Source organism: Dermacentor silvarum, chromosome 9 (genome assembly GCF_013339745.2).
Source record: "Dermacentor silvarum isolate Dsil-2018 chromosome 9, BIME_Dsil_1.4, whole genome shotgun sequence".
Taxonomy (NCBI): Eukaryota; Metazoa; Arthropoda; class Arachnida; order Ixodida; family Ixodidae; genus Dermacentor; species Dermacentor silvarum.
The window spans coordinates 797,337-824,776 of record NC_051162.1 but is presented as its reverse complement, the minus strand read 5'-3'; the positions used below and the strand labels follow the sequence as shown (position 1 = coordinate 824,776).

General features: G+C 47.4%; 1 protein-coding gene across 1 annotated transcript in view; it reads left to right on the top strand.

Annotated features, from left to right (window-relative positions):
• Positions 1–24,286, top strand: part of LOC119465096 (ATP-binding cassette sub-family C member 3-like) — a 157,044-nt gene extending 132,758 nt beyond the window's left edge. Inside the window, exons 24-29 of the mRNA XM_037725899.2 lie at positions 2,679–2,780; positions 3,203–3,349; positions 18,368–18,526; positions 20,106–20,272; positions 21,482–21,676; positions 23,967–24,286. Of these exons, the coding sequence (XP_037581827.1) occupies positions 2,679–2,780; positions 3,203–3,349; positions 18,368–18,526; positions 20,106–20,272; positions 21,482–21,676; positions 23,967–24,078 (882 nt within the window). The 3' untranslated portion in view covers positions 24,079–24,286. The remainder of the gene's footprint in view (positions 1–2,678; positions 2,781–3,202; positions 3,350–18,367; positions 18,527–20,105; positions 20,273–21,481; positions 21,677–23,966) is intronic.
• The last annotated feature ends 3,154 nt before the right edge of the window (positions 24,287–27,440 follow it).

The following is a 27,440-nucleotide window of genomic DNA, read 5'->3' as shown; positions in this document are numbered from 1 at the left end:
TGCACCTGTGAATGGGAAACGTCATCTCCGGCATTAATTTCAAAGGAGGGCGGTATTATGAAGATCATGAAGCGCATGCATCACAGTACATGAGTCTTCTAGGGGGGCAGGGGTCTAGGCTACTGCAGCGTGACATGGTTGTCTATAGCATGCATTATTTTCGTACCTTTCCACGCCTACGGCAGTGGCGTGGACAGGTACGAAAATAATGCCGTATTTAAATGAGAAATATTCAGGGCGTCGATAATCTGCCACAGCACGGCCTTGATGGCAGACCTGGGCGCACTGTCGTCGTTCGAGTTCGGGCTTGCACTGCTCGCTTGATGCAACTTCCATGGAAAAATAACCGAGGCCTAAGTATAACACATTTCTGCTGTGTTGATTCAGAGTATCTGCGCATATGTTTCTTCAGCTACGTACGTGCGTCTCAGTAAATACATCCATGTTAAGCGATGCATGAAGGGTCCTTGTTGGTTTACACGCGTTATGGCAAAACAGATCAGACGACGGGACGTGTGAAAAACGTACAGGACAATGCGCTGCATTATCATCTGATTCTTTATTCGATGCAACATGCTAGTATAAGGCAGAGGACACAAAGAGCACAACGCTATCTGTAAGCGATTCGGCCGGCCGGCACGGAAAAGGAGGTAGATATCAATGAACAAGTCACACTTGATGCTAAACCCGACTTCACGATTTGACAGGTGTAAAACTTAGAACAACAGTCAAAGTAAAGAATTAAAAAAAAGAATAAGACGGGAATCCACAAAAAAAATTTATAAACAGTTGTCAACAATGCTGGAGTCCGCGAAAACAGGAGAGCAAAAATACAAAATGTGCCAGTAAGGTGAGTCTTTTCCTGCTCTTGCGGACTCCAGCATCGTTGACACGTGTGTTCAAATCTTTTTATCATTCTCGTTTCTTTTACCAATCTTTTTTTTGTTTGATTTTGTTGTAATTGTTTATTTTCAGTGCTGTTCTGAGTTTTACACGTGTCAAGTCATGTTTAGCTTCAAGTCTGACTTGTTCATTGATGTCTAACTGCTTTTCCATGCCGGCCGGCCGAGTCGCTTACAGATAGTGTTGTCTTTTGTGTCCTCTGCCTTATATTACTATGTTGCTTCGAACAAAAAATCAGTTGATAGTTCGCGCTTTGTCCTGCCACTTATACACACTTCCCGTCGGCTGCGCGGTTTCGCCACGATGCTTCGAATGTTGGTTGAAAACGTTTAGATTAAAAGCTATAGAAGACACCGGACACGCGGATCGAATCCCGGCCGCGGCGGCCGCGTTTCGATGGAGGCGAAATGCAAAAACGCCCGTGTGCTTGCGTTGTAGTGCACGTTAAAGAACCCCAGGTGGTCAAAGTTAGTCCGGAGCCCTCCACTACGGTGTGCCTCATAATCGGAACTGGTTTTGGCACGTAACACCCCAGAAAGAAGACACCGTACACGCGAAATTTCTTTTTCCAAGTACGCACTAGGAACTATCGTCTGGCTCAACGGTCACTCGCGTTAATTCTGCACTGCCTTTTCCATCATAGCGTGCCCGGCCGACAGGACGGCAAGACTCCCACACGTGACCGCGCATTGCAGCTTGTCAGCCCCCTTTTGACTGCAGCAACTCCGCCAATCATTGCGCTGCTGAGCACGAGGTCGCGGGTTGGATCCCGGCCACGATGATGTGATAGGGGCGGAATGCTAAAATACCCTGCACATTGGTGCATCTTATGTCACCGCAGATGGCAAAAATTAATACCGAGTGTCCCATTACGGCGTGCAGCATAATCAGATAGTGGTTTTGGCACGTAAAAGCCCAAAGTTTATTTTAAGCATTTTTGAGATCGGCCCAGTTTATTATGACACTGCCTCCGGGATTGGCCCACTTTACGAGGCAATAAACGGACCGAGCAGACGCGCCAATCCCGCGGAGAAAGGAAAAGTAAGTAAATTAAGCATGTGCTTCAAGGCGTGTATTTGTTGCTGTAAAAACCTTTAGGGTACTTTTTGTTTCAATTCTGTAGAGAACAGTGCAGGTTAGCGGCACATTTGGATGGGTGCGTACACAGATGGCTATTTAAGCACCTTCGTTGTCTATGTGCTGTCCTTCGCTTTAGTTGCGAGTCAGTGGCTGTCCCGGATGATTCCAGTCTTGTTTGTTTTCTCGCTTGGGTTGCCACGCGGCATAACGTCATAATGGAGTGAAATGCAAGTATGCAAGCCCATTTTATTATGATACTGCAGCAGTGACTTATAAAATGGGTTGTACATAATCCATCTTTTATAGTCTTCTACTTGAGTGCTGTTCAGTTTCACACCTTCAAGAGCACTTTCGCGAATTCACTTTGTCCCAGGACACATCCAAAGTAGATGGTGGGTACCCGCTGCAGATGCAGGGGCAGAGCACTTCGGACACTGGACAATGTCTGCTAGTCATCCTGTGTGTTTCACTACAATGCCTCCACCATAGTGGACACAGCAAGAACATTGTTAGTTATTACCGAAATAAATCGCTAATCAGGGGTGCATGTGTCTCGTGGATTTAATTTCCAATTTCAGTCATGAAACGAGAAATTTTCTTGGAATTAGTGGCTTTATTTCTAAAAAAAATCTATTACGCAACGCATTCTGGTGCGTACATGTCGTAAATGTTTCATGCACCCACTTTCTGTCCAGGTGACCTCGACGCTGAACATGCTTGTCCGTGCCACCTCCGACACAGAAACGAACCTCGTCGCCGTCGAGAGATGCTTCGAGTACACACGCACACCGCAGGAGGTGAGAGCCAATACGGTATTTGTGTCGATCCCGTTCCGACTACTGCCCAAAATCAGGCCACTTTAAGGGCTCGTGTCCGATGCTCGAAGGCAATAGGAATTTTCTTCCTAGCATAGACTATGCGTGCGCACTTATAATCTGGCACGTGGAAATGCGTTGTCAGCCAAGTTCTACCGTCATGCACAGCATGGTACCTCATTTGCAACAGACAAAAACTGGTAACAATATCAAGGGAACGAAAGTTGATCGTCACCGTCTTGCATACTACGCTTTGAGCTGACACGCTATGGTAAGAAATAAAGCGCAATTCCTGTGCTTTACCACCCAACGGAAATCTTGTCCTATGCTGTTTCCTATTCGCCGTGTTGATTTTGTGGAACTGTCATTATGTTTGCATAACTCTACTCACCCTCGATCGGCAGGCTCCGTGGGAGCGGCCGGACATGAAGCCGGACGACATGTGGCCGACTGCTGGACGTGTGGTGTTTGACAACTACTCGACCCGCTACAGGGATGACCTCGAACTCGTCCTCAAAGGCATCAGTTGCGATGTAAATCCAGGGGAGAAGGTGAGTGCCTGCCTTTCGCGGGTATTCCATTTCTTTCTCGAAATATCGCATCGCGCTACTTCTGAGCAGTTGAACACTATGTAGCGCAGCGACTCAGTTGTTCTGGCATTTCGTGGAGGCGGCAGCTTCGGTTTCAGGCCGCATTCTGATAATAGTTCAACATATTCTATTTAGACTTTTCTTCATGCTGGAAAAGTACACGTCAAAGTTAATCTAGACATGTTGCACTCCGCTGGGAATTTTAACAGCGGAGCTGTTTAAGCACTTGGCTAGGCCGCCTAGTGCGATAAACTGCGCCTGGTGATGACGTCAGCGCGCGTTGCCTAGCAACCACCTCGCGGAGCGACGAGTGCGTCGCCTCCTCTCCGTGCCAACCACATGTTGCCTTGACATTGGACGTTAAGAAAAGGACAGCATGTGCACGGCGCGCGCTATGCTCGGGAGAAAGAGAAAATGTCAGTTTCGCCCTAAGGGCGAAGCAATGAATGCGATAGCAACACAGCAATGTCTTGGTAGCAATATGAATTGTAGTAAACATGAGCTGATTAAGTAAGCAGGTGTGCTGCGGCGTAAGTAGACCGACCTGAAGAGAGACTCGATGACCACGAGAAGGCGCGTGTGAAACGGTGGTGTTGATGAGAAGCGCTTCCTGTGGGCAGCGCGTGCGAAGGTACACACCTGTAGTGCTGCACTGCCGATCCGGGCAGCATTGCATGTGTAGCGTGCGTTGGAAAATGTGACCCGACTATTACTAACTGAATGAACAAGCGTGATGTGAGCGCGCACAAACAAACACGAATAGATCACACTGAATGACTGCAGACAACGACCGTCAAAACTCTGGCAGCAAGCGGATACGCCACAGCGGCGAAGGTACGTGCGGTCTATCGCTTCAACGGAAACTGAGCGGCGAATGCACGGCGCAGAAAGGTCAGAGCCGTGTGGAGATAAGAGATGGTGCGAGCGAGCGACGAGCGCGGTAGTTGGCAGAGTGAAAATGCGCCCCCCCCCCCCCCCCCGCTCCCTCCGGCGCTGGCTTCCCGCTTCCTTGCTTGCGCGTGGGAGATTGAGTGCGTTCGCTCTCCGTGATAGCGCGCGTTCCCGCACGCTTCCGCTCGGGCATACGGCACGCGGCGAAGATTTTATCTATAGGGAACCTCACGGCGACGGCGACGCCGACGGCAGAAATCCGGTTGTAGTGTCCATATAATTGCTATCGCAATAAAATGAGAGAAATTGGAGCCGCACCAATGAGGCAACGCGCGAAGCTGCTGCTGCCGACGCCGTCCGCGTTTCCCCACGTTCGCGCCGAACACGCGCGGTGTGCGTGACTGCAGCCGGCGGCTCGGCAGGTTTCGACCAGCCACGCCCCGGCAAGCGTGAAGCCGTACCTTGGCCGTGTCGTCACCGGGGAGACAAAGCTCGGAGCCGCCGCGACGGCGGCAGAACTCTCATTGACTTTGTGGCGAGTACATGTAGCCTTGACATGGGACGACCAAAGAAGATCCGGACACCCGAAGAAGCCGCTGCTCATTTTGGAGCGCGTGGCGCGGCCAAGCGAAAATCTGCGCGTCGGCACGGTGAGCCAATTCGGAATATCGTGCCTAGGAGCACTTAGCATTTCGTAGCAAAACTTAGCCAAGCCTAGTAAAACCTGGAAGAAAAGCTAGGTTGATCACCAGATCCGCTGTTTACTCCAGCCTTGCGCCACTAGTGCATGCTGCGCCAATTTGTTTTTATGACGTAAACAAAAATTAATTCCCTTAGTAAGGCGACCCGAACAAATCTATAGGTAGAGGGGTGCACTACGTGTTAAAAATGCAACTGTCTTAAAGCAACATTTTCCGCTGACAACACGTTCGAGAAAACGTGGACGGGACAGCTACATGCATCTGACTTTATTGGGAAGCAGCCTCTTTTATAAGGGCTGTTCGCCTGGCGTCAACATGCCACGTTAGATGATTACGGCGGTTAGATGGGTGAAAAGGCGAGCCCGTCGGCGGCCGTGCTCTTTGCCGACGTCGTCACCGCGCCGATGAAGGATTTATCGGTAGGCCGTTCTCCGAACAACCCGAAAAGGCGAAATATATGTTGCGGCACCCCGCGACATTAGCCACAAAGCAAGTCGAGGCGCAGTTAACGACTACGCGACAAAAGGTGCACTGTAGCCGTTAAGGTATACGATGAGCCGCTACAGATTAAAAAAAAAAAGAATGTCGCAGTTTCGCTCGCAAGGCGAAGCATCGATTGCGATAGCAAATTAGTAGTAAGACAACTATACGAACTAAGGATAGTAGTTTTATCGGCCGTATAAGTTTGTAAACATTCACTTACTAACTAAATTAACAAGCACGGTGTAACGCGTGCACAGGTAAACATGGACACATCTCGCTAGATGACTGCGGACACTCCCCGTCAAAACGCTGGAGTGAGGAGGCGCAGCAATAGCGAGCGAATTGACCATCGCGTCGTCTCTCGCTACAACGCGAACTAAACGTTGAAAGCACAGCGCGTACCAAGCTACCGGCACCAACTTTGTTCACATCGCAGATCGCTTTGAGGATGAGGCCAGCGCGGGCGCGCACTTTTTCCACGTTGCAGATCGCTTTCAAGATTCGGCGCCCGCCACTGGAGTTCAAACCCACTCCGCTTCCCCGGACAACAAAAATTAGTAACGCAAGTACGTGACAAGAATACTGGAAAGACAGATCGCTACCAATAGGCCCACGGTTACTAAATGAGTAAATGTGCAGTGCCTATACGACACAGCTGGCCACGTGCTGCCGAATGATTTGTCGCGGTTCTCTCAAGGCCTGCCTAAATGCCCTGAAAGGCAACGCGCCTCTTACGTATCTGAACGAGGCAAAAAGCGCTGGGACGGCCCACGCGAGCCCCTATCAAAGACGGCGTGGCCTTTGTGCAAAAGTTTCGCTGTGCAGAGAACCTAAGTTGCAAGTGAGTTCTCTCATACAAAGTAATGTATGTTACCTAGGGTAACGTTATTAGACAGGAACAAATGAAGCAATGCAATTTCACGGTGGTAAAAATTAATACCGTTGCCGTTGCTCTCTTCGCCTTACCGTTGTCGAGCGCCGCTGCTCTTCTTCGCCTTCCATTGTTTCAATCGAAGTAGCGGCCAAGCGCTAGTTTCGCGCGCTTTCGCTCCACGGCACGCGGTTTGCCTGCAGAAAGTGAACGGTGTCCTTAACATCTCACGCTCGTAAATGTAAGCGGCTATGTCACTTACCTATGTTTGGCTGTGACTTTGTTCTCTCACCCGCCGGGGTGGCTCAGTCAGCTAAGGCGTTGCGCTGCTGAGCACGAGATCACGGGATCGAATCCCGGCCGCGGCGACCGCGTTTCGATGGAGGCGAAATGCAAAAACGCCCGTGTGCTTGGGTTGTAGTGCACGTTAAAGAACCCCAGGTGGTCAAAATTAATCCGGAGCCCTCCACTACGGCGTGCCTCATAATCAGAACTGGTTTTGGTACGTAAAACCCCAGAAAGAAGACTTTGTTCTCCTTTCTTCCATCTTGAATCATGCCGCGCAACTATCAAAACTGCCAGGCTCGAACATCACCCGAAGACCAGTAGTAGCGTCAGCCAACAACTCCAACGGACAAACATCCCACTTATCAACATAGAGCCATTTCACTAAAGCGTGCGTCATGATGCCAAAAGAAAAATATTTTCACCAAAGAGCGCGAGGCGCGAGCCACAAGTGAAACCAGATAACTGAGTCCAAGACCGTTTACAGCGTCACTATTGTATTCAGTTAATAAAACCGCTCCAACAAAAAATAACTGCTAAAAATCCATCAGTATTTATTGACAATTTTTCTGTCGCACGGAACGTTATAAAATTTAAAAGGACAACCTAATTTGTAGCGTAAACAATAAATACTACGATGAACAAAATTGCGACTACGAAACAATGGCACACTATGCGTACTGTTGCAAAAGACTGCTCAAAACAGTCACGCACGCGCGCACACTCAAAAACTAGTTTGACGTTCATTGCGTCACCTAGGAGTGAAAGTTATTACTAATTTCTTTATTTTTACTAACCTTTTTAAATAGTTTGCAGCATCTTTGCAGATGACGCGATAAGTAAGGCATAATGGGAGCGCATTACTTTTGTTTTTATTTCTTTCATTTCCATTTGTTCTTCGTTTGTTTCACTGAACATAGGAGAGCTGCAGGCTTGGGAGGCTTCCATGGCAAGAATTTTATCGCATGCTTCTTGCATGGCGAGTGTCGGGAGCAGTCGCTTAGACAACGATTAGCTGGCGTTCTGCTGCGGCTGTTGCTGAATCCGAAACTCTTTCATCGTGCTGTGATCTCAAAGCGCCTTCGTTGTTTGATCTCTAGTACCACGGGTGCGGCACAGGAATTTCGAAGACATCTCAAGTAGTTTACTAGAATACGGTCGAGTGGGACGAGCGGCTGGGGCGGCGCATGCTTTGCAGTGAGGCGCCCGACGTGGGAAAATACTGTGGCGGCGCTGCGATCGAAGTGGATTGGGCCGCATCAAGGTCGCGCCGTTGGAACCTGCTGGCGATACTGCTCCGCAGGGTCATTCGTACTACTTCGCGCGCTGGTTTTTGCGCTCAGACCGCTCAAATGGTGTTCATAATTGCATGACATGTATTTATGCCTTCAGAATAAATTCCTTTCTTTCTCTTCTTCATTTTATTTTTTAATGCCGCTCGGTGATTGCGCGTGTATTGCGGCCGCAGTGTCGGCTTTCATTCTTCTATGTTATTGTACGGTTCCCTTTGGAGAACAAATATTTTTCTTGTTCTTAAAGCAGCCTGTATCTCTCGTGTGTATTGTTGCGCATATAGTTTTCCATCAGTAGGTTTTGCGAAACGCGCAGGGAGAAACATCTGGCCTTCCTGTTTGCCTCTTCAAACGAGTAAAGCATATCTGTCCCATCCGATGCCTTGTAATCAAAATTACGGGAAGCATTGTTATAGATAAAAAAAGAGTTAACTGCAACGCAACATTCCATTCAAGTTTCCGCCTTATTCACATAACAGAATGCGGAGTAGTTGGTACGGGGCCGTTTATTGCGGTCGGACCTCGAGTGCCGAAAACGGTTTTAGTTAGTCATTCTATATGCTAATCTTTGGCCGTAAGGCGTACGTAGAAAAAAGAAAAGAAAAGCTGGCGCGGTAGCTATAATTAGTGGCTATATAGTGGATACGGCGTTGTGCTGCTAAACTGGAGTTCGCGGGTCCAATCCAAGTCGCTGAATTCGATGGGAACCAAATGGAAAAAGACTCGCGTACATATATTTAGGTGTACGGTAAAGAACCCCAGGTGGTGAGAACTAAACAGGGTGCCTCATAATCATATCTTGGTTTTGCCACGTAAAGCCGAAGAATTTGTTTAAATTAAAAAGAAAGAAAGAAGCAGGTGACTGCGTTCTTCGGCTTTTTTCTAGGGGTGCAAACAAAATAAATTATTCTCGAGTCTGATTTCCGAGAAAAACCTGTAACGCTTATCCTATATTTCATGCATAACTGTAATACCGTTCCCAAATGTATGACCGCTGGACTCAGCAGCTTGTATATTATGAACGGCTGCTTTCAGCTATCCAGTGCACTATCATAACGACCATAATGAAAGAATTAAAGGAACGGCATGTCTCGCATACACGTAGAGATATGTGCAGATCTGTTGCATTCGTTGAAGTGTGGTACCACATGGGGCACCCAGTTTTAATGGGTTGCAAAGGTGGTGCGACTGTAAAAGAACGTTTTCCTTGTTTGAAGCATGTTAGCAGATTTAGAGGCTGCCCCAAAACGGGGCGCTTATTTTGAATGACAGCTAGGAATTTGTTCAGGAGGACTTATTAACATTCGTGCATTAATTCTCTCAGGAAATGCGCCTCTGCGCAACAGCCGCGACTCCCTGGCAGCACAATAATTCGGAATAAGTCCTCAGTTGCATCGGTCACTCACCTTTGATACTTCAATAGTGCTGTTATGCGTTACATTCGAACGGAAACGACTATTCGGCGTTCTACCGTATATCAACACTTGCATGTATATATATATATATATATATATATATATATATATATATATATATATATATACGATGGTTATGCCTGCTATGATTATTTCACTTCTTCAATTAGTGCACTTAGAATATTTGTTCTTTTTCCCTTACATATATATCGTGAATATGTATGTATATGTACCCTTTGATTTAATTACCTAGAAATACGTTAGTCATTCTTCGCGCCACGCAGTTAATAAACCTGGTTAATTTCACTCTAATATTGTTTTATTCGACCATTGTCCCTGAGTGGGTTTGGACGTGGGTACCCCAAATGAAGCAAACACCGAAGGACAGTGGTAGAAGTCATACACACGCACGCGCGCACACGCGCGCACACGCGCGCACGCGCGCACACACACGCGCACGCGCGCACACGCACGCGCACGCGCGCACGCACGCACGCACGCAGACATATATATATACACATACATACATACATACATACATATGTATATATATATATACACATACATACATACATACATACATACATATGTATATATATATGTACACATACATACATACATACATACATATGTATATATACACATACATACATACATACATATGTATATATATATGTACACATACATACATACATATGTATATATATATATACACATACACATATATATATATATATATATATATATATATATATATATAGTCATGATCAAGACTCAGCAAAAGTGACAATGACTCGGCGAAAAAAGGTTAAAGCTCAAAAACCAATGTAACGGTTTCGGATATGGTACTAAGTGAAGGCAAAGGTTAAAGATTGATGGTCGAAGTATCCACCAAGAAGCGCGCGTAAAATGCCACGATATCAGCAATAAAATTTTCGTACCTAGCTTCATGTTGCAGAGATACCAGTTATATTTAGAAGACAGTGGTAAAAACAGCAGTTCACCGGGCTAAAACTACATTTTGTATCGGCCGTCAAGAGTCTTGGGCGCACAGAAGCAACTAAAACATTAAAAAAAAGCCGGCAGATCCCACACCCTGTAGGAATCGATGTTATGCGAAGCTGTGTGCGGGGAGACTACCAAGTTAACGAAACGACCATGAGAGCACCAAGACTTAGGTGGCTCTTTCATGATTCCATGACACGCATGTTATGGCATTCATGTCACGAGTCCTGAGGAGTACCTTTAGCTAGGCCGAAGAGACCTTAAGGCGAAAACCTTAAGTCATGCTCATGACTATGACTTCAACCATCAATCTTTAACCTTTTCCTTCACTTAGTACCACATTGGTTTTTGAGCGTTAACCTTTTTTCGCTGAATCATTGTCACTTTTGCTGCGTCATAATCCTGACTGACTTCTACCACTGTTCTTTGGTGTTTCCTTCATTTGGTACCCACGTTCGAACCCCATTCAGTGGTTTTTGAGTGAATCTTTTTTCGCTGAGTCATTGTTATTTACAAGCCCGACCCTCACGGAGCGAACTTCCCCGACGATGTTCGCGCGTCAAAAAATGTAGCGAGACGCGCCGCCGTGTTTTCGCCTCACCGCCCCTCATGCGACGATCCAGCTGCGAACGCCGCCGAGCCGCTATAAATGTGGCCAGCCGTGAAGCAGATTACTGTTTTTTAGATGTAACCCTCAGTAAGGTTTAGCATGTTGTGACGCTTAATAATGTCATAATTTGGTGTTCTTTAAGTTTTCTTGAGTTATTTCTTCCACATTTTACGCTTGGATATTCGCAACCTCCAGAAAGCGCAGAAACAGCTTGGCTCTGCCAACATTGTGCCCATGCGGATACAGTGGGTAGTGTCATTAGACAGTTTTAGTTTAACGCAAGTGTAATAGCGGGGTTAAGGGAAGTAGCGTTACCGTTCCGCTAACGAACTTTGCAGAAAGTTTTAGTATAGAGTGATAGCGTAGTTTACGCGCGGGACGCTATTCCATTACACTTTGAATTTTGCATACATAGGGCACCTAAGTAACTCTGTGTGTGTGCGTCCGGAAAGTGCGAGAGGCAGCACAATGGAAGCGAGGAGCGCGTTGTATTTTTACTTCCCATGTCCGCCGGTCTGCAGCGAAACGGACAAGCAGTACAAGCTGTATACCATAGCCTATGAAATCTTCCCATTTCAGAAGCCATATGCCGTCGTCGCGCCTATCTCTCAACTTTACCGACAGGTGGCGCTCGCATCTCAAAGAAAATTTTTCTCGCTAGACTTAGGCACATTCGAAACGAGAAGCGATCTTTAAAATTCCTCACGATTAGCCATAACACTCTCTCGTCGAAGCGGCATGAGACAAGCAAAAGCCGTTTGCGCAGTCATTTGCTACGAACGAAGTGAATTGTACAAAAACAACGCCAAATTCAGTTCGAAGCGGGCGACCGGGACCGCCGCCATGTTCTACGTAAACTCAATCTCATGATGCAACGGCCGGAAGTGTTGCCTCCTGATTGGATCGGGCTTGTCGCCGCGCGCTGAACGCTTCCAGCGGCGGGCGAAAATATCTATCCCCTCCAAGTCGGTGGCGCGCGTCCTGATTTTTGACGCCGGCCGACGAGCGGCCGCTGTCGGACGAAGTTCGCCGCTTGGACGCCGGAAATTCGTTCTATGAGGGTCGGGCTTTACAGAGTCATACTCATGACTATGACTTCTGCCATCATCATTTAGTGTTTCCTTCCCTTAGTACCCACGTCCAAACCCATTTCAGTTATTCTGGAGTGGTAATCTTTTTTGCTGAGTAATTGCCATCTTTGCTGAGTCATTCTCATAACTATCACTTGTACCATCATCCTTTAGTATTTCCTTCACTTCATTTCCTTTTCTTCACCCACGTCAGAAACCATTTCGGTGGTTTTTGGGGGAATCTTTTTTCGCTGAGTCATTGTCATCTTTAGTCATGCTTGTGACTATGACTTCTAGCACCATCCTTTAGTGTTGCCTTCACTTAGTACCCACGTCCAAACCCATTTCAGTGGTTTTTGAGTGTTAGTGTTTTTTTCGCTGAGTCATTGTCATTTTAGGCGGCTGTTTTATGACCTACATGACACGCAAGTGATGAAATTGATGTCATGGCCTATCATTTATGTTCGATCTACACTGTTGTCATACTATGCTAATTTTTGTACTTACCAAGTTAATGAAACGACCATGAGAGGGCCAAGACGTATGCAGCTGTTTCATCACTTACATGACACACTTGTCAGGATAATCATGTCATGACTTATCATTTATGTTCGTCATATTCTTGTCATAATATGCCAATTTTGGTAATTACCAAATTAACGATACGACCATGAAAATACCAAGACGTAGGCAGCTAGATAGATAGATACTGTCAAAGTGGCAAATGTTCGGCAAGAAATGCTTCTCATTTAAAATGTTCTGCACAGACGTTCTGCGAAAAAAACTGGGCATCCGCCAGCGTCCGCGTAGCGAACGCGCGATCGCTAGCAGACGACGCGCTTGACAACAACAAAATGGAAGACGTCGCATTGTATAATCCATGCCTCAAATATATGTTTGGCAAAATGGTGTAAACATAAATTTGCTGTAGAAATAAAGCACTATTTTAACAGTACTATGCGCAATCTGCCTCGGCGCCCGCAGCGAAAGTACGTTGAATATGCCGCGGAGTGCGTCTCCTCCCCAATCGAGTTAGGGTGTCTCGATGCCCAGCGCCGCCGTCCAGGGTGGAGACAACCCCGCTGGCGCCTCCATATTGAGTCACACGAGCTGAGACTCAGCTACGCTTGCGTTCATAGTGTTACTCGCGGCGCACTTCCAAGTGCTTTGCCTTGATGAGGATTTTTTTATCGGTATCGCATCTGCACATCTTTATAACCAATAGCCGTTAACTCGTCGAAGGACCAAGACGTAAATGTATTGCGCCGGGAACATGCCCCAAGTTGCCTAATTCAATTTACATTTAATATCCCGTGTGTATGTTCGAAATACTCACTATTTTTTGCACTTCGATGCTTGGTATATAAGGTTTGCGACACCCTTCGCTGTTGTATTTTGGTTTACACGTCACGACTCCTTTACCGTAGCCAGCCACTCGCGCACGGCGGTTAGTTTCCCTTGCGTTGCGCGTGCTCTTCGCGTTCGTTGCAATTATTTGACAATATCTACGCGCAATTTTGCTTTTTTTGCCCACAAAACTTTGTGCTGACAGGATTAAGCTGGTGTAAAAATAACCGCGATGTGAAAATAAGGTTTAGTTAGTGCTGTAGAGAAACATGTAACTTGTCGTGTCAATCTTGCGTAGTACACACAAGAAACCAAACGATGCACAAAATACATTTACTTATAATGTCTAGTACAATCAATCATGAAAGAGATCATCATCATCATCATCATCATCAGCCTATATTTATGTCCACTGCAGGACGAAGGCCTCTCCCTGCGATCTCCAATTACCCCTGTCTTGCGCTAGCGTATTCCAACTTGCGCCTGCGAATTTCCTAACCTCATCATCCCACCTGACTTTCTGCCGTCCTCGACTGCGCTTCCCTTCTCTTGGTATCCATTCTGTAACCCTAAAGAGATATGTACATGAAAAATTATATGTACTGTGTGGCGCCTGAAGGTTATGTTGAAAGACGAGAGAAAAAAAAATTCGCAAGGTAGGCTCGACACACACAATTCGGGATAGGGAGAGTTTTTTTAATTTATTCATTACATGGGGGGGGGGGTTCAAGTGAGTACATCAACCTTATTACACACAATATAAATCGAAAACAAGAATGCAAACAAGAAAACGCAACCGCGGGTAATATTAATCAGATATCCAGCCAGAATACATCACCTACCATCGAATACGTCGCATCAGCCAAACACATCGATGGCGAGTACAGAACATTTTCTAAATAACCATTAGAACACTGATAACTATATTGAGAAATTAAACAACACCGCATACATATCGCATACAAAAACCGTAAATGAAACTAAGACAGTCAAATACAGATTAGCAATGTTTTTCACTTCGAAAATTTAGTCCATGATGATGTAGGGCTGTTGACTTTAACAGACGGCGCCCATCCTGTCGATTTCCCTCGTACTGGTCCTCTTCAAAGTGTTTCTAAGTACAAGTAAAACAACAAAAGCGATTATTGATATGAAAAGTTGCCTTGTAAATACAGTGAACCCATTACAGTGCTTAAAAATAAATTTTCGCAGAAGTAATGCTGTATTACCTCGCTTCACACGTTTCGAAGAAATGCACAGGCTACAACAGACACCATGCCAGAAAGCGCCGAAACATTTTGGTCCCATGATGCCCCTTAACTCTACTACACCTGGGCATACGTGCACAGGCATTTAAAGACCGTCACAGTACCCACTACGATCGGGAATGAGCACGAATGACCATCGGCTTACGAGCCCCACACTACAAATATATTCGTCTAAAAAATCTGCTATATAACGTAACAACCTGAGATCCGCAAGATATCTGCTGAGAATAGAGAAAATCACAATGCTTCGCTTGCCACGTACACAACAGCCGCTCTCCCCAGAAGAAGCACTGCGTTCTTTAGTCCCAAATAACCAGTAGCGAAAAAAGAAACTGAAAAAAAAGAAACAAGAGACACACGATGTGTGCTTCCCGTGAAAAAGTAAAATAGGTGGTTTACATGACGATTTGTAGCTAATGTAAGGCTATTTCGCGGCGAAGCATTTCCGTCACTTCTTAAAGTAAGGGTAGTACTCACATAGACTGCGCTGATCAAAACGGCAAAAGCCTATGCGACGCGTGCTCGCCAACCATAGGCTACTCAGACAGCATCGGTGCAGTGCTTAGTTCGTGAGCGAACGTAGGTACGTGAGCGAGGATCACAGAATACTTTCTTATTTATGAAAAAACACGATGCGATAGTCTAAACTTTCTTGACACTTACCTCGCAAATGTAGGAGCTATCCGTTGCCTTCCAGTGATACCGCTTTACTTGGGCTTCCCATCTCTTCCTTCGCTCTGGGTCCCGGGGGAAGCGTAAACAACGAAGCCCTTTACGCGTCGATCCGGTGCACTTGGGAACACAACAGCCCGTCATGTCGATTCGATGCACTTGACAAGCTTGTCATTCATGCGGCTGAACACTGTCCAGCAAGTAGAAGCGTCAGCGAAGCATCCGCGCGCACTGTCTCGAACTAAGCACCGGCACCAAGCACTCGCAACCGCTCGCTGTGACTCAAGATGGCGTCGTAGCGAGAAAGCGGCGGCGCGGGTGCGGTCAAAGGATGGCACCACCCTGAACGGCGACGCTGGCATCGAGGCACCCTAAATCGAGTTCGCTCGCAGCGCCCTCGCACAATTTTTCCACACGCGGCGCCTCAGAGGGAGAGCGCCGTTCGGCCGACTCGACCATTGTCTAGTACATTCTAATCTCAAGTGTATGATTACATCCTGTGCGCGCTTGCATACCACGGTTCCCACAGCGCGTACGCTGCTCAAAGGTAGCGTCGTCGCTTGTCGGCGCCTGCGTTATCGCCACCATCCGCGCTGCCGCCGTGTCTACTTTTGGGGAACTCCGCATGCGCGCAGTCGTGTTTCAGTGAATTTCGCATTCTTTTGCTTCCTAAAACGTGCGCATTTTCCATCGCACCTATGGCTATGCCATCTGGCGTATGTTGAAACTACGATGCAGTTTGTACGCCGGCGAACAAGTCTTAAAAAATTATGAGCTTGTGGGCGATCACGAAGCTGGTTCAACGTCGCTGTTTCTACTATAAACGGCTACGAAAGTGTGCTGGTCCCGGACATAGTACAGTGTGGCGCCTCAAAGCGCGAGCTGTCGCAAAAGATGCAGTGACATGGGGCACCGAGCGTTTCAAAGAGCTGACTGACTTTGGAACAAAGACGTATGCGTGCGGTCGTGGCCTGGAGGTTAGAGCACCGGGCTGCTGTGCTCGACGCCCAACGTTCGATGCCACCGTGGGTCACACATTATTTTCTTTTATTGCGATAGCAAATATATGGACACTTCTACCGGATTTCTGCCGTCGCCGTGAGGTTCCGTCGCCGTGAGATAAAATCTCCGCCGCGCGCCGTATGCCCGAGCGGAAGCGTGCGGGGACGCGCGCTATCACGGAGAGCGAACGCACTCAATCATCCACGAGCAAGCAAGGAAGCGGGAAGCCAGCGCCGGAGGGAGCGCGGGGGGGGGGGGGCACTTCTACGCTGCCAACACCGCGCTCGTCGCTCGTCCGCACCGTCTCTTATCTCCACATGGCTCTGACCTTTATGCGCCGTGCATTCGCCGCTCAGTTTCCGTTGAAGCGATAGACCGCACGTACCTTCGCCCGCTGCGGCGTATATGGGCTCGCTGCCAGCGTTTTGACAGTCGTTGTCTGCAGTCATTCAGTGTGATCTATTCATGTTTGTTTGTGCGCGCTCACACCACGCTTGTTCATTCAGTTAGTAATAGTCGGGCCACATTTTCCAACGCACGCTACACATGCAATGCTGCCCGGATCGGCAGTGCAGCACTACAGGTGTGTCCCTTCGCACGCGCTGCCCACGGGAAGCGCTTCTCATCAACGCCACCGTTTCACACGCGCCTTCTCGTGGTCATCCACTCTCTTCAAGTCGGTCTACTTACGCCGCAGCACACCTGTTTACTTAATCAGCTCATGTTTACTACAATTCATATTGCTACCAAAGCCGCTCACCTTACTTCGTATGACATTGCTGTGTTGCTATCGCATTCATTGCTTCGCCCTTAGGGCGAAACTGTGACATTTTTTTTAACGCGGTAGCGTTAAGGACCCCGTATCGCAGAAAATCCGGCGTTGGCTGCGGCGTCGGCGTTAAAGCGTCGGCGTCTGGCGGAAATAATCATGCCGAAGCACCCCGACCGACCACATGGCCCTCCGCTTGGCGCAAGGAGTTAGTGAACAAAAATTGAATTTCTCAAAGTAACAGCAGTCAGAAAAATCGGAAAGTACGACTTATCCACAACCTACAGGCGTCATAGCGTTGGATTGTAATTTGAATATACGTGTAAAAAACCTGATAAGTAGCCTGGGATCTTTAGATGCTATCGCGTTCCACTCTTAAAGGCGAAGCTTAAGCGTCCTCCAATTGTGATGGCGTTTGGCTTTACTTTGGTTGTAGGCAACATTGAGGGGAATGTTGAAAACCAATACTTTTTAAATTTTGGACACGCGCGCGCCTCGGGGCAATAGCAAAGAATTACTAAAATAATAAAAAAAGGTCCTAGGGCCTTCACATTTTGATATAAGACGGCTTAAATTGCCCTGTAAAATGTCTCCCCAGCAATGCATTTGTGTTTAAAAGTGAAGCCGCCTTTAAGGGGATCAGTGTAAGCTTGGTCTTTGTAAGCTGGCTTTCCTACGTTGTGTTGCAGTGAAGCCACTCATAAAGAAAAATGTGATGTGAACGGAGCCCGATAACGCTATCGCGTTCCACTCTTAAAGGCGAAGTTTAAGCGTCCTCCAAATTTTTATGAAAGTGAGCCGAAACGAGGAGCTACCTACCTACCACAACGTGACAAGAATGAGGCTAAGAATCCTTCGCAATAAAATTTTCAAATGCCGCCTTCATATGTGAGTGCTAATTATATGCTGGACTAAACTGCTACACAACGAAACGCAACTACGAAAATCAACACAAATTACCCAATCAATTAGCTTCTCAGCGTATTTGCAATATCATTGTGCAACTGCTGAGCGAACTCATGACTTTTGAAATTTTGTTGAAAGTCCGTACATTCAACCGTTACCCAACAATATATCAATGGGAAATCAGTAGTCATTTTTATACGGGTTAACGCTTACTGTCATTGATTCAGTAACACGAGCCAATATATGCGGGTAGTGGTGGCTTCATGAAGTTGCCCTCGTGCTACTCATACTGAGTCATGCAGGCTTGATCTGAAACGTACTGGTAATGCTTCAAGGAGCTGCCGAGAAGCAGGAACAGCAGAGTACTCGTTGAACGTGCTTTCTCCTTACAGATCGGCATCGTTGGACGAACTGGTGCTGGGAAGTCTTCGCTTACGCTGTCATTGTTCCGGCTCATCGAGGCGGCAGGAGGCGCCATCTGCATTGACGGCGTAGACATATCCTACCTTGGCCTGTACGACCTTCGCTCCAAGCTGACAATTATTCCCCAGGCAAGTTTGCGTAAATGCAATAGAAACATTCACCTGGAGGTTTTCTTTTTATCATTTAGCTCGTTTCTTCAGATAAAGCCTGTTCATAGTTACAGTACTTCGCCTGCCTATAGACTTTCTCCGATTAGTGTTCCGTTTTGTTCTTGTTTAATAACTGCACCCCAATGGGAAGGTAGGCTACATAAGGGCCGGTTATCTCAATACGCAGTTGAGAAATACGCATACACATGTCTCAAACACAAGGGCTAAGTCTACAAACAATTATTGTAAACACGAGAAAAACAGACTAAGCCAGGAAAGGCGACCCACATGTAACCTCGTTATATAAGAGCTGTGTACACTGCACCATAAAACCGTTAGTCAACGGCTCTTCAGAAAAAAAAAAAAAAACTCATTGGTATGGAATTCAGTATACTAAAATTGTTGAGGTGTTTATAGCTAATCAAGTCCATTTAACCAAAGACTGGAGGACCATGTTCACGCAAGATGTTCCAGGTGATAAGTGTGGAAATCCTTTCGTTATGTCCGACGAGATGGTTGAGCGACGTCTTCGGAGCTTGCGCTGCATGCGCCACTCGGTGTGTTTATATACGTAAGTGTTATGGTTGTTTGCTTTCGCTGTATTTTATTTGTTCCAGCCGAGTTGTACATATTTGCCCATGTGCCTCCACTTGTATGTATTTGTCGTACAAGTTTTCTGTCGATCGGCAAAAATTTCCTTAATTGTTCATACCATTCTTTATTCTCATGAATTGTCATTGATAAGCGCACTTACCACATGTTATTTGCGCATTAGTGCTTTGAAAACAAGAGCCTTGTGCCCGATTCAACGAATTATAAATTTGTTTCCTGCTCTTCCACGTTGTCAGCATTGTCGCGACGATGAAGAGTAAGGCGCTGCCAAAGGCGTAACTTGAGAGTCAATTGTTTATCGGGCAGAACTTGCTTCCGGAAAAAAATAACTTGCATAGCGGCCGAGCACGATCGTAGAAACCTTATCGATGGGTGAAGCTGGTCGGCTATTTATGCGTGACTCATCGCACATTCTAATGTAATCGCCGGTGCTCGTTCCAGAATGTACACCACTATTCGTGATTAGGCACGATTCTCTCGGTATTGAATCGCCGACAACATTCGGGCAAGTGCCGATACATGTCGGCGCGTTTTCGCCGAGCGATAATTGATTAGCCGGTGAAGAACGATCAACGCGTGCCATTATTGTCACGCCCCGAAAAGCGCGCAGAATGCCTTGCTTGTTATATGCGCACTTTTACGTGAAAATCATTTTGTATATGCTGAGATACGGATACATGCGAGGCGATGTCATTTTATACAATGACGGTACAACGTCGCCCACTTTTGCTCTGCCGTTAGATAAGCAATAAACAGGGCCATAAAACTATAAGCGCAGGAGGTACACCGAGAATGTGATTTCCGCTTGCACAGTGCTTCACCAAGCCTTGGTGTCTCGACGTACTTAAGGGCTCGCGCACTTTGGCACTGTTCACAAGGATTAAATGTCACTGCATACTTCCACCGTTTACTGCTTTCAGCATAACCGATTTCGTTCTACTGTCAGGACCCAGTGCTGTTCAGTGGCACTCTTCGCTCAAACCTGGATCCCTTCGACAAGTTGACCGATGACGAGCTGTGGCGAGCACTCGAACACTCTCACCTCAAGGAATACGTGGCTGGCCTGGAGAAAGGTCTCGAGCACAACATCACTGAAGGCGGTGAAAATATCAGGTGCGAAAACTGACTGCGCGATGTTAAACGGCGAAAACAAGTGAACCAAAAAGTTTCGGCAGAACGAAGCAGCCTCACTAGCTTAAAGGTTCATTGTGTTAGTTTTCATAACATCGCATGGTAGATAAGCACTACTCGCTAGTGCTAAGTGAAATGCCCTCGGCACATGAACGTGTATGGGTGAACAACTATCGTTTGGCAGTAGTTTGCAGTCATCTGCCGTAAATGGTTCATTAGTGTTTCAAACCTTTTTTAACATTTTGTCGACTATCTCGGAACGCGCTCGGCTTTAACCTCACTTTCTTTCCACGAATGCCTTCAAATAACGACGTAAATACACTGCAATATAGAAAAAGGCTCGCACCAAATACAAACCTCTCAAAATAGTTTGCGGCGTAGTTGACTTACAAGAAAATATCACCATCTTGCATGAGAAGTAAAAGTTCAATCGTGATAAAGGTTTGCTGAAACGGGGTGAGATTACGTGCTAAGAAGGAATTGACCTTGTGCGATCTTGTGAGAAGCGGGAGAAATGATTTTCGTGTCTCGATAATTGCGAGTAACAGCCTCGCACACCTAAAGAAAATTGCAATAAAAGCCGGGCTGCAAAGAATCAGTGAAATAATAATGTAGCTTCTCCGGTAACTTCTTGGAAGTACTTATACATCTCGAGTAATGTAATGTTAAAAAAATTATGTTGAGATATACTGCGACCACGCCACTCAGTCCGTACACTAAAGCATTAGCGTTAAAAATGTTTGATTAGGAAGAAACATGTCACAACTGCGGGGATATTGCGCGGGATTTATGGTGACAATGTAAGATACCTGGGCCAATTAGCACGCGTGCAAGAAGTCTGCAGGGCTCGACAAAACACTTTACAATGGGTGAGAAAAATACTACAGCCAGCAGCAGGGAAATGAACTAGGTGCTGACAATTTGCAGTGGCACACTTCTATCCCACCACGAGCACTAATACTCGATATACCAAGTCGTTAAGCTTTGTTGCCTGTATTCAGGTGGTGGTGGCGACGCAGCAGATGTCACGTGAACCGTGTGTGGCGCGGGACAGAGCGGTGTCCTGATACTCTTCAAAGACCACCGTAGACCTGTTCTGACAAGGTGGCATTATTCTTCAGAAATGGGCCCTCGTGAATCTTCTAAATAAGAGACAGAGAGAAAACATTCTACCGTTTTCTTGTATTGCAGTGTCGGTCAGCGACAGCTGGTGTGCCTTGCGCGAGCTCTGCTTCGCAAGTCTCGCATCCTCATCCTAGACGAGGCCACAGCTGCTGTGGATATGGAGACGGATGATCTCATCCAGGCCACCATACGCCGGGAGTTCTCCGACTGCACCATCATAACAATCGCACACCGGCTCAACACTGTCCTCGACTACGACAGGTAAGCTGGTGGTAATCACAAGTCCGGCAATGGGAACAGCTCCGGTGCTTGTGCGCTTCCTTCTTGTGTCCGAGCATATCTAAACCGATTGCAAGTTAAGAGCCTGCAGCGATCTGCAGAACAGCCCTGGTGTTTACTGCTATACTATTTGTGAGCAAGGAAACGAGGCCGATCATGTTGGTTCGTTCGGTTAAAGCATCGATGGACATTAACCTCAAGATACGTATGGGATCAGGTATACTTGGCCTCAAGCCAACTATCATTTGGTATCAAGAGGAAATGACGTCATGACCACTTTGCGCAAGCGAACAGAAAAACACCATTAATACGCGAAAAACGGCCATAATGAGCAAAACTGATGGTGTGGCGAGCGAATAGTGTTCGCAGGATGCAGGAAGGCATTGTTCTCGACTATGACGGAATATTACGTTAATAGGTTAACTGCTTTCAGCTTTTCTTGTTTTATTGCCATTTATATGGACACTCCAGGCAATTGTCACAGTCTGCGTCACCGTGATGTATAAAGTCAGTGTGGCAAGATCGCGCCATGCGCCCCGATTGCTGCGGGTAAGAGGAAAAGCGTGAAGGGGTGAGCAGAGAAGGATGGTAGCTTGATTCGCACCCACTGTTCAAGCGCGCGCGAAGGGCAGGTAGCGAGGGTCCTCCTCTATCCCGGCTGTGGCTGCACATGACGCGGCTCAGCGCATACTCGTCCTGCGCACCTTGGAGGTCATCTGTGGCAGGTAAAAGTTTGGGCCAGCCGAGATGTCTGGTGGCTTTAATTGCGTGGTCTTACAGCGGGCTTAGTGTTGGATGCCGTGTAATCGCAAGTTTAGGAGATGCTTTCAAGTGACACAGCATGCGGAGTTCGCTGCTTGTGCAAACCAACTCAACCAACGTTCAAATCAAACCAACGTTGTGAATGCGAATGTTTGCGGTCATGGACTGTGATCTGTTCATGTTGGTCTGCGCACGTGACACCATGCTTGATAATTTAATTAGTAAGCGCATGTTTACTGCAGTTTACATGGCCTATGAAAGTATGCATCTTGGTGTAGTTAAATTTTTTTTTTGCTATCGCTACAAACGGTTCGCCTTTGAGGCAGAAACTGCGCCTTGTTTTAGATTCCAAAGGTTCCTTATTCTTTTTCGGGTTTTATTTCCACCCAATAATTCTCTTTCCGGTGAATAGTTTTCCAAACAAACTTGACCGATATTTTCCTGTGGATAATGTTCTGTCTTGAGCTTCACGTTTTTTCTTCCGGAATATTTCTCATTTACTGAATCTCTTGACAATGACATGTGCTGTAAAGGGCAGAAGACGCACTTTATAATTGCAGTCTAGTGCACGGAACAAGTTTGCTAGCAACAGTCTAGCAAGTGCGCAATGCCATACGACTTGGTATGTTGGTGTTCGAGTACCGAAAATAACGCCTAGTTTTTTGTACCACAACCCCAGCACAGAGATTGGGCGAATAAAGCATGACTCAATAGACTGGACATGCGTTTCCGCCAATTCTCTCGTTCAGTTTCTCACCGCAGAGGCTGCAGCGTAAAGACTGCAAGCACCTTGGCGTCTCCTAAGCCCAGCTGTCTCCCCTTCGTCGCTTCTCGTTCTCGTCGCACCGGCAGGCCAAACGGACGCAAATAATAAAAAAAGGATTGCCTAGGCGACAGGCCAACGCGTGACCATGACCTCGTCCGACTCTTCTCATATGTAGTCCAAGTAAAATTCTAACAGCGGTGATATTTTCTGTAAAAGAAACGCACTTCTCGCTGAGTGAGAAGCATGGAGGCCTGATTTATTTGTGGTTAATTGGCGCGACGGTTCCTGTACAGAACTGAGCTCCGATAGCAATGAAGGTTTGTCCATGCCAATAATTTACTCGGCTGTGATTGCAAATGTGCACGGGACGAAAAAGCCCGTGTAAGTGTTTTGTTTCTGCATTGGCCGCCGTAGTGGCTATGGTGTTGTGACACTGAGGCCGTGTTGCGATCCAGCTTCGCCCGAAGGTGACGCACTGACAAGCACGGTGTTTGACACGACCCTGCGTCTCCTGCCAGCGCGGAGGCAGTGGTGTTGCACCTCAATAGTGCACAAAGCGAGACCAACGGAAAACCGTTGGTGAGCACCCAATGAAAAAAAAAAAAAGGCAGTTTTGCTCGCAATCACAGTGGTGGTTTGAATCTGCAGTAAATAAAATTGCAACAAAGGTAGCTCCCAGATCTGTGTAAGGCTAACATTTTGGCGTCGAGTGCGCACGTGTAACGCTGCATCGTCGTCTTGCAGGATCATGGTCCTGGACCGTGGACACATCGTGGAGTTCGATGCACCGCGTGACCTCCTGAAGCAGGAGACGTCGGTTTTCTACCAGTTGGCTAAGGATGCCAACCTTGTCTAGCCTTGTGCAAACTGGCTCGTGTTTTATTCGTGGCAGTTTTCAATATTCTGTCTTAGTCGTTCATTTTAGATATCGCTGAAAAAAAAGAATTGGTTACGTTGCTTCAGTTTTAAATTGAAATATGAATGAGCCTATGTTGTACTGCACTTACTGAGTGGCAAATAAAATAATAAAAAACAATGAAACCGATTGGATATTTATTTGCCCGTATAAGTCAGCGCCAAGTTTCTCAACGGGCTTCCAACTAATACTGATGCTGAAAAATTTGTAACAATACTCAGAAAAGGTGTGAATTCACTGCTCTGACATCGCGACATGTCACCGTGATTTAGGGGCCACAACAATACTTCAAGCACCCAGCGGGAGTGCCCGCCGGTAGGCCGAATTTATTACGTTCACGTTGGCCTTCAAGCTTCAACCTAACTCTTGTAGGCAAACTCAGGCGATGAACACCTATTTTCTCCGACTTACCCGCTATTGTCCTGAACATTCCAACGCATTCCCGGTGCGGTGCTCATTTCTCATAAACAGTACTATTAATTTCACAGGCAGGACGAGCCGCCAGCAGCACCTGCGATTGACTTGTTCCCATTCTTAATGCATCTATTGTGGCACGTTTAGAACACCGAATATCGTGTCATATTCGCCTCATCGCGCAAGCTTCCGGTGATGTTTCTTTTCACTGAGTGAGCTGAGCCTACAAAACCTGATGTCAGGAGGCAGACAAAATACATGACTGTCGTCACACAGTCGTTTGGTACCTTTCTACTCCGCTTGGCTAGAGCTCAAGGTAGCTTACGTGGTCCCGTCATTGCAACGATATAAAACAAGGCATGGGGGGATTTAACTGGTAAAGCTGTTGCTGAATCCTCCAGTGCATTGTGCGATCCAGCAATAGAAAACGTTACTTGACTTCGGGCTGAATTAGCTTTATGCCTCGCCTGATTTGAAAGAGGCTCTCATGCAGACCAAGTGATGGCTCCAAAACGTCATGCAGCGGAGGTGTATCTTTTGTCACCCGGCGTGCATTTTTGCCATGGTACCCGATGAGGCAAGACTGTCTCGTGTACAGCATGCTTTGGTGCACACGCCGTCGCTGATCTATGCTGCCATCTCGCTTTTTGAGCAGACAAGGACAGCTCGGCGTCGGTCGCAGCTCGCAAGGTGAGTCGCTTGACCTTGCCAAGGCGGCGTCGGAAACCGTAACACGATATATTCCATGACAATGTGGAATAACAGCGTTTCTCTTTCTTGCTGCTTCCGTGTCCGGTTTGCACATGCGAGGGGTGCTTTTTAACTTTAAAGAAATTCTTCGCGGCATCGGGCTGCAGGCTTAAAGAAGCGCTACACAAACTCGAACATTTTTTGGGTGCTTCCTAGAATAAAATTAGTTGCGAGTTTGGCTCTTTTTCTGTCTATTTCTTGCAGTAATTTAAGGTTGCGTCACACACCCTGCTTTAGCTATGCACCAACTAGCCCAACATCGTAATCTGCTAAATCTCTCGCATATTTCGACCATTTGAATCAAACGCACGCGACGTTTAGAGAATGCCGTGGCCATCTCTGCGGGAATGCGGGAGCGCCACAAATTCCAAACAATCCCATGCTTCTTTGCTGACCTTTCCGGTGATTCCTTCGCGCGTCATGATGTCAACAGGGTGCCCCAGGTGAGGTCAGCAGGGTAAAAAATGTCAGTTTCGCCCTAAGGGCGAAGCAATGAATGCGATAGCAACACAGCAATGTCATACGAAGTAAGGTGAGCGGCTTTGGTAGCAATATGAATTGTAGTAAACATGAGCTGATTAAATAAGCAGGTGTGCTGCGGCGTAAGTAGACCGACATGAAGAGAGACTCGATGACCACGAGAAGGCGCGTGTGAAACGGTGGTGTTGATGAGAAGCGCTTCCCGTGGGCAGCGCGTGCGAAGGGACACACCTGTAGTGCTGCACTGCCGATCCGGGCAGCATTGCATGTGTAGCGTGCGTTGGAAAATGTGGCCCGACTATTACTAACTGAATGAACAAACGTGGTGTGAGCGCGCATAAACAAACATGAATAGATCACACTGAATGACTGCAGACAACGACTGTCAAAACGCTGGCAGCGAGCGTGTATACGCCGCAGCGGGCGAAGGTACGTGCGGTCTATCGCTGCAACGGAAACTGAGCGGCGAATGCACGGCGCATAAAGGTCAGAGCCGTGTGGAGATAAAAGACGGTGCGGACGAGCGACGAGCGCGGTTGTTGGCAGCGTAGAAAAGCGCCCCCCCCCCCCCCCCGCGCTCCCTCCGGCGCTGGCTTCCCGCTTCGTTGCTTGCGCGTGGGTGATTGAGTGCGTTCGCTCTCCGTGATAGCGCGCGTCCCCGCACACTTGCGCTCGGGCATACGGCGCGCGGTGGAGATTTTATCTATAGGGAACCTCACGGCGACGACGACGACGGCGACGGCAGAAATCCGGTAGAAGTGTCCATATAATTGCTATCGAATAAAAGCAAAGGTAGGGGTCAGCCAAGCGCCGACGCTACAGAAAATGTCGGCATGCATAGTTGAAATGATTCGGTGATGATTATATTGCCGCGTCGCTATAGGTGCGCAAGTGCGCACCGACAAAGACCGGGGTGCTTGAAAGTGCCATTGCTGGGTGCCGATGTTTGCAAGACACCAAATTCGGGGCAGACGGCGGCTCGTGCGGCGAACAGGCCTCTCGACGTCTTGTTGGGCTAGATGCAGGGCTGCTCGTAGGAGTGCCGATCATCATTTACCCCGTGCCTCCACAAGTGTCACGATACACAAAGCTCAGGGGATTTATTATGAAAGCAGCTGCCCCGCGTCGTACTCAGGAGACGATACCACAGAGGCGCCAACCATAAGAATATCTCCTCTTGATGCCTTCTGGAACAGCCCGGTCGTCGGTGCGAATGATGGCGCGAAACAAAACATGGCGAGTTTGTTTCGCCGCGCAGATCCCAACATGCCGGAGGCTAAAAAGCTCAGTCATCTCATGCGTGGTGTCAAGGAGCAGCTGTTCGTTGGCCTTGGGCGTCATCCGCCGACAACAGTGGACGAGTTCATTAAACAGGCCACAGCAATTGAGCGGGCGCTGCAGCAGCGGTACCAACAGTACGATCGTCTGATTGCGGCCCATATGCCACTACGCGCTGACTGGCTGATGAAACCGTATCCCCTTCAACGACAGCCGCACTGGCCGGCAAGTTAGCTCTTCTAATCTCCTGTTGCGCTCACCGTCTGCAGCACGTTTCGCCTCGCCGCACTTTTGCTGACGTCGTCAGAGGTCTTTCTCCTAGCCCATGGCAGGGAAACTGAAAGTAGCGACCCCAAGGGGGAAGATTGCAAGTCCTCGAA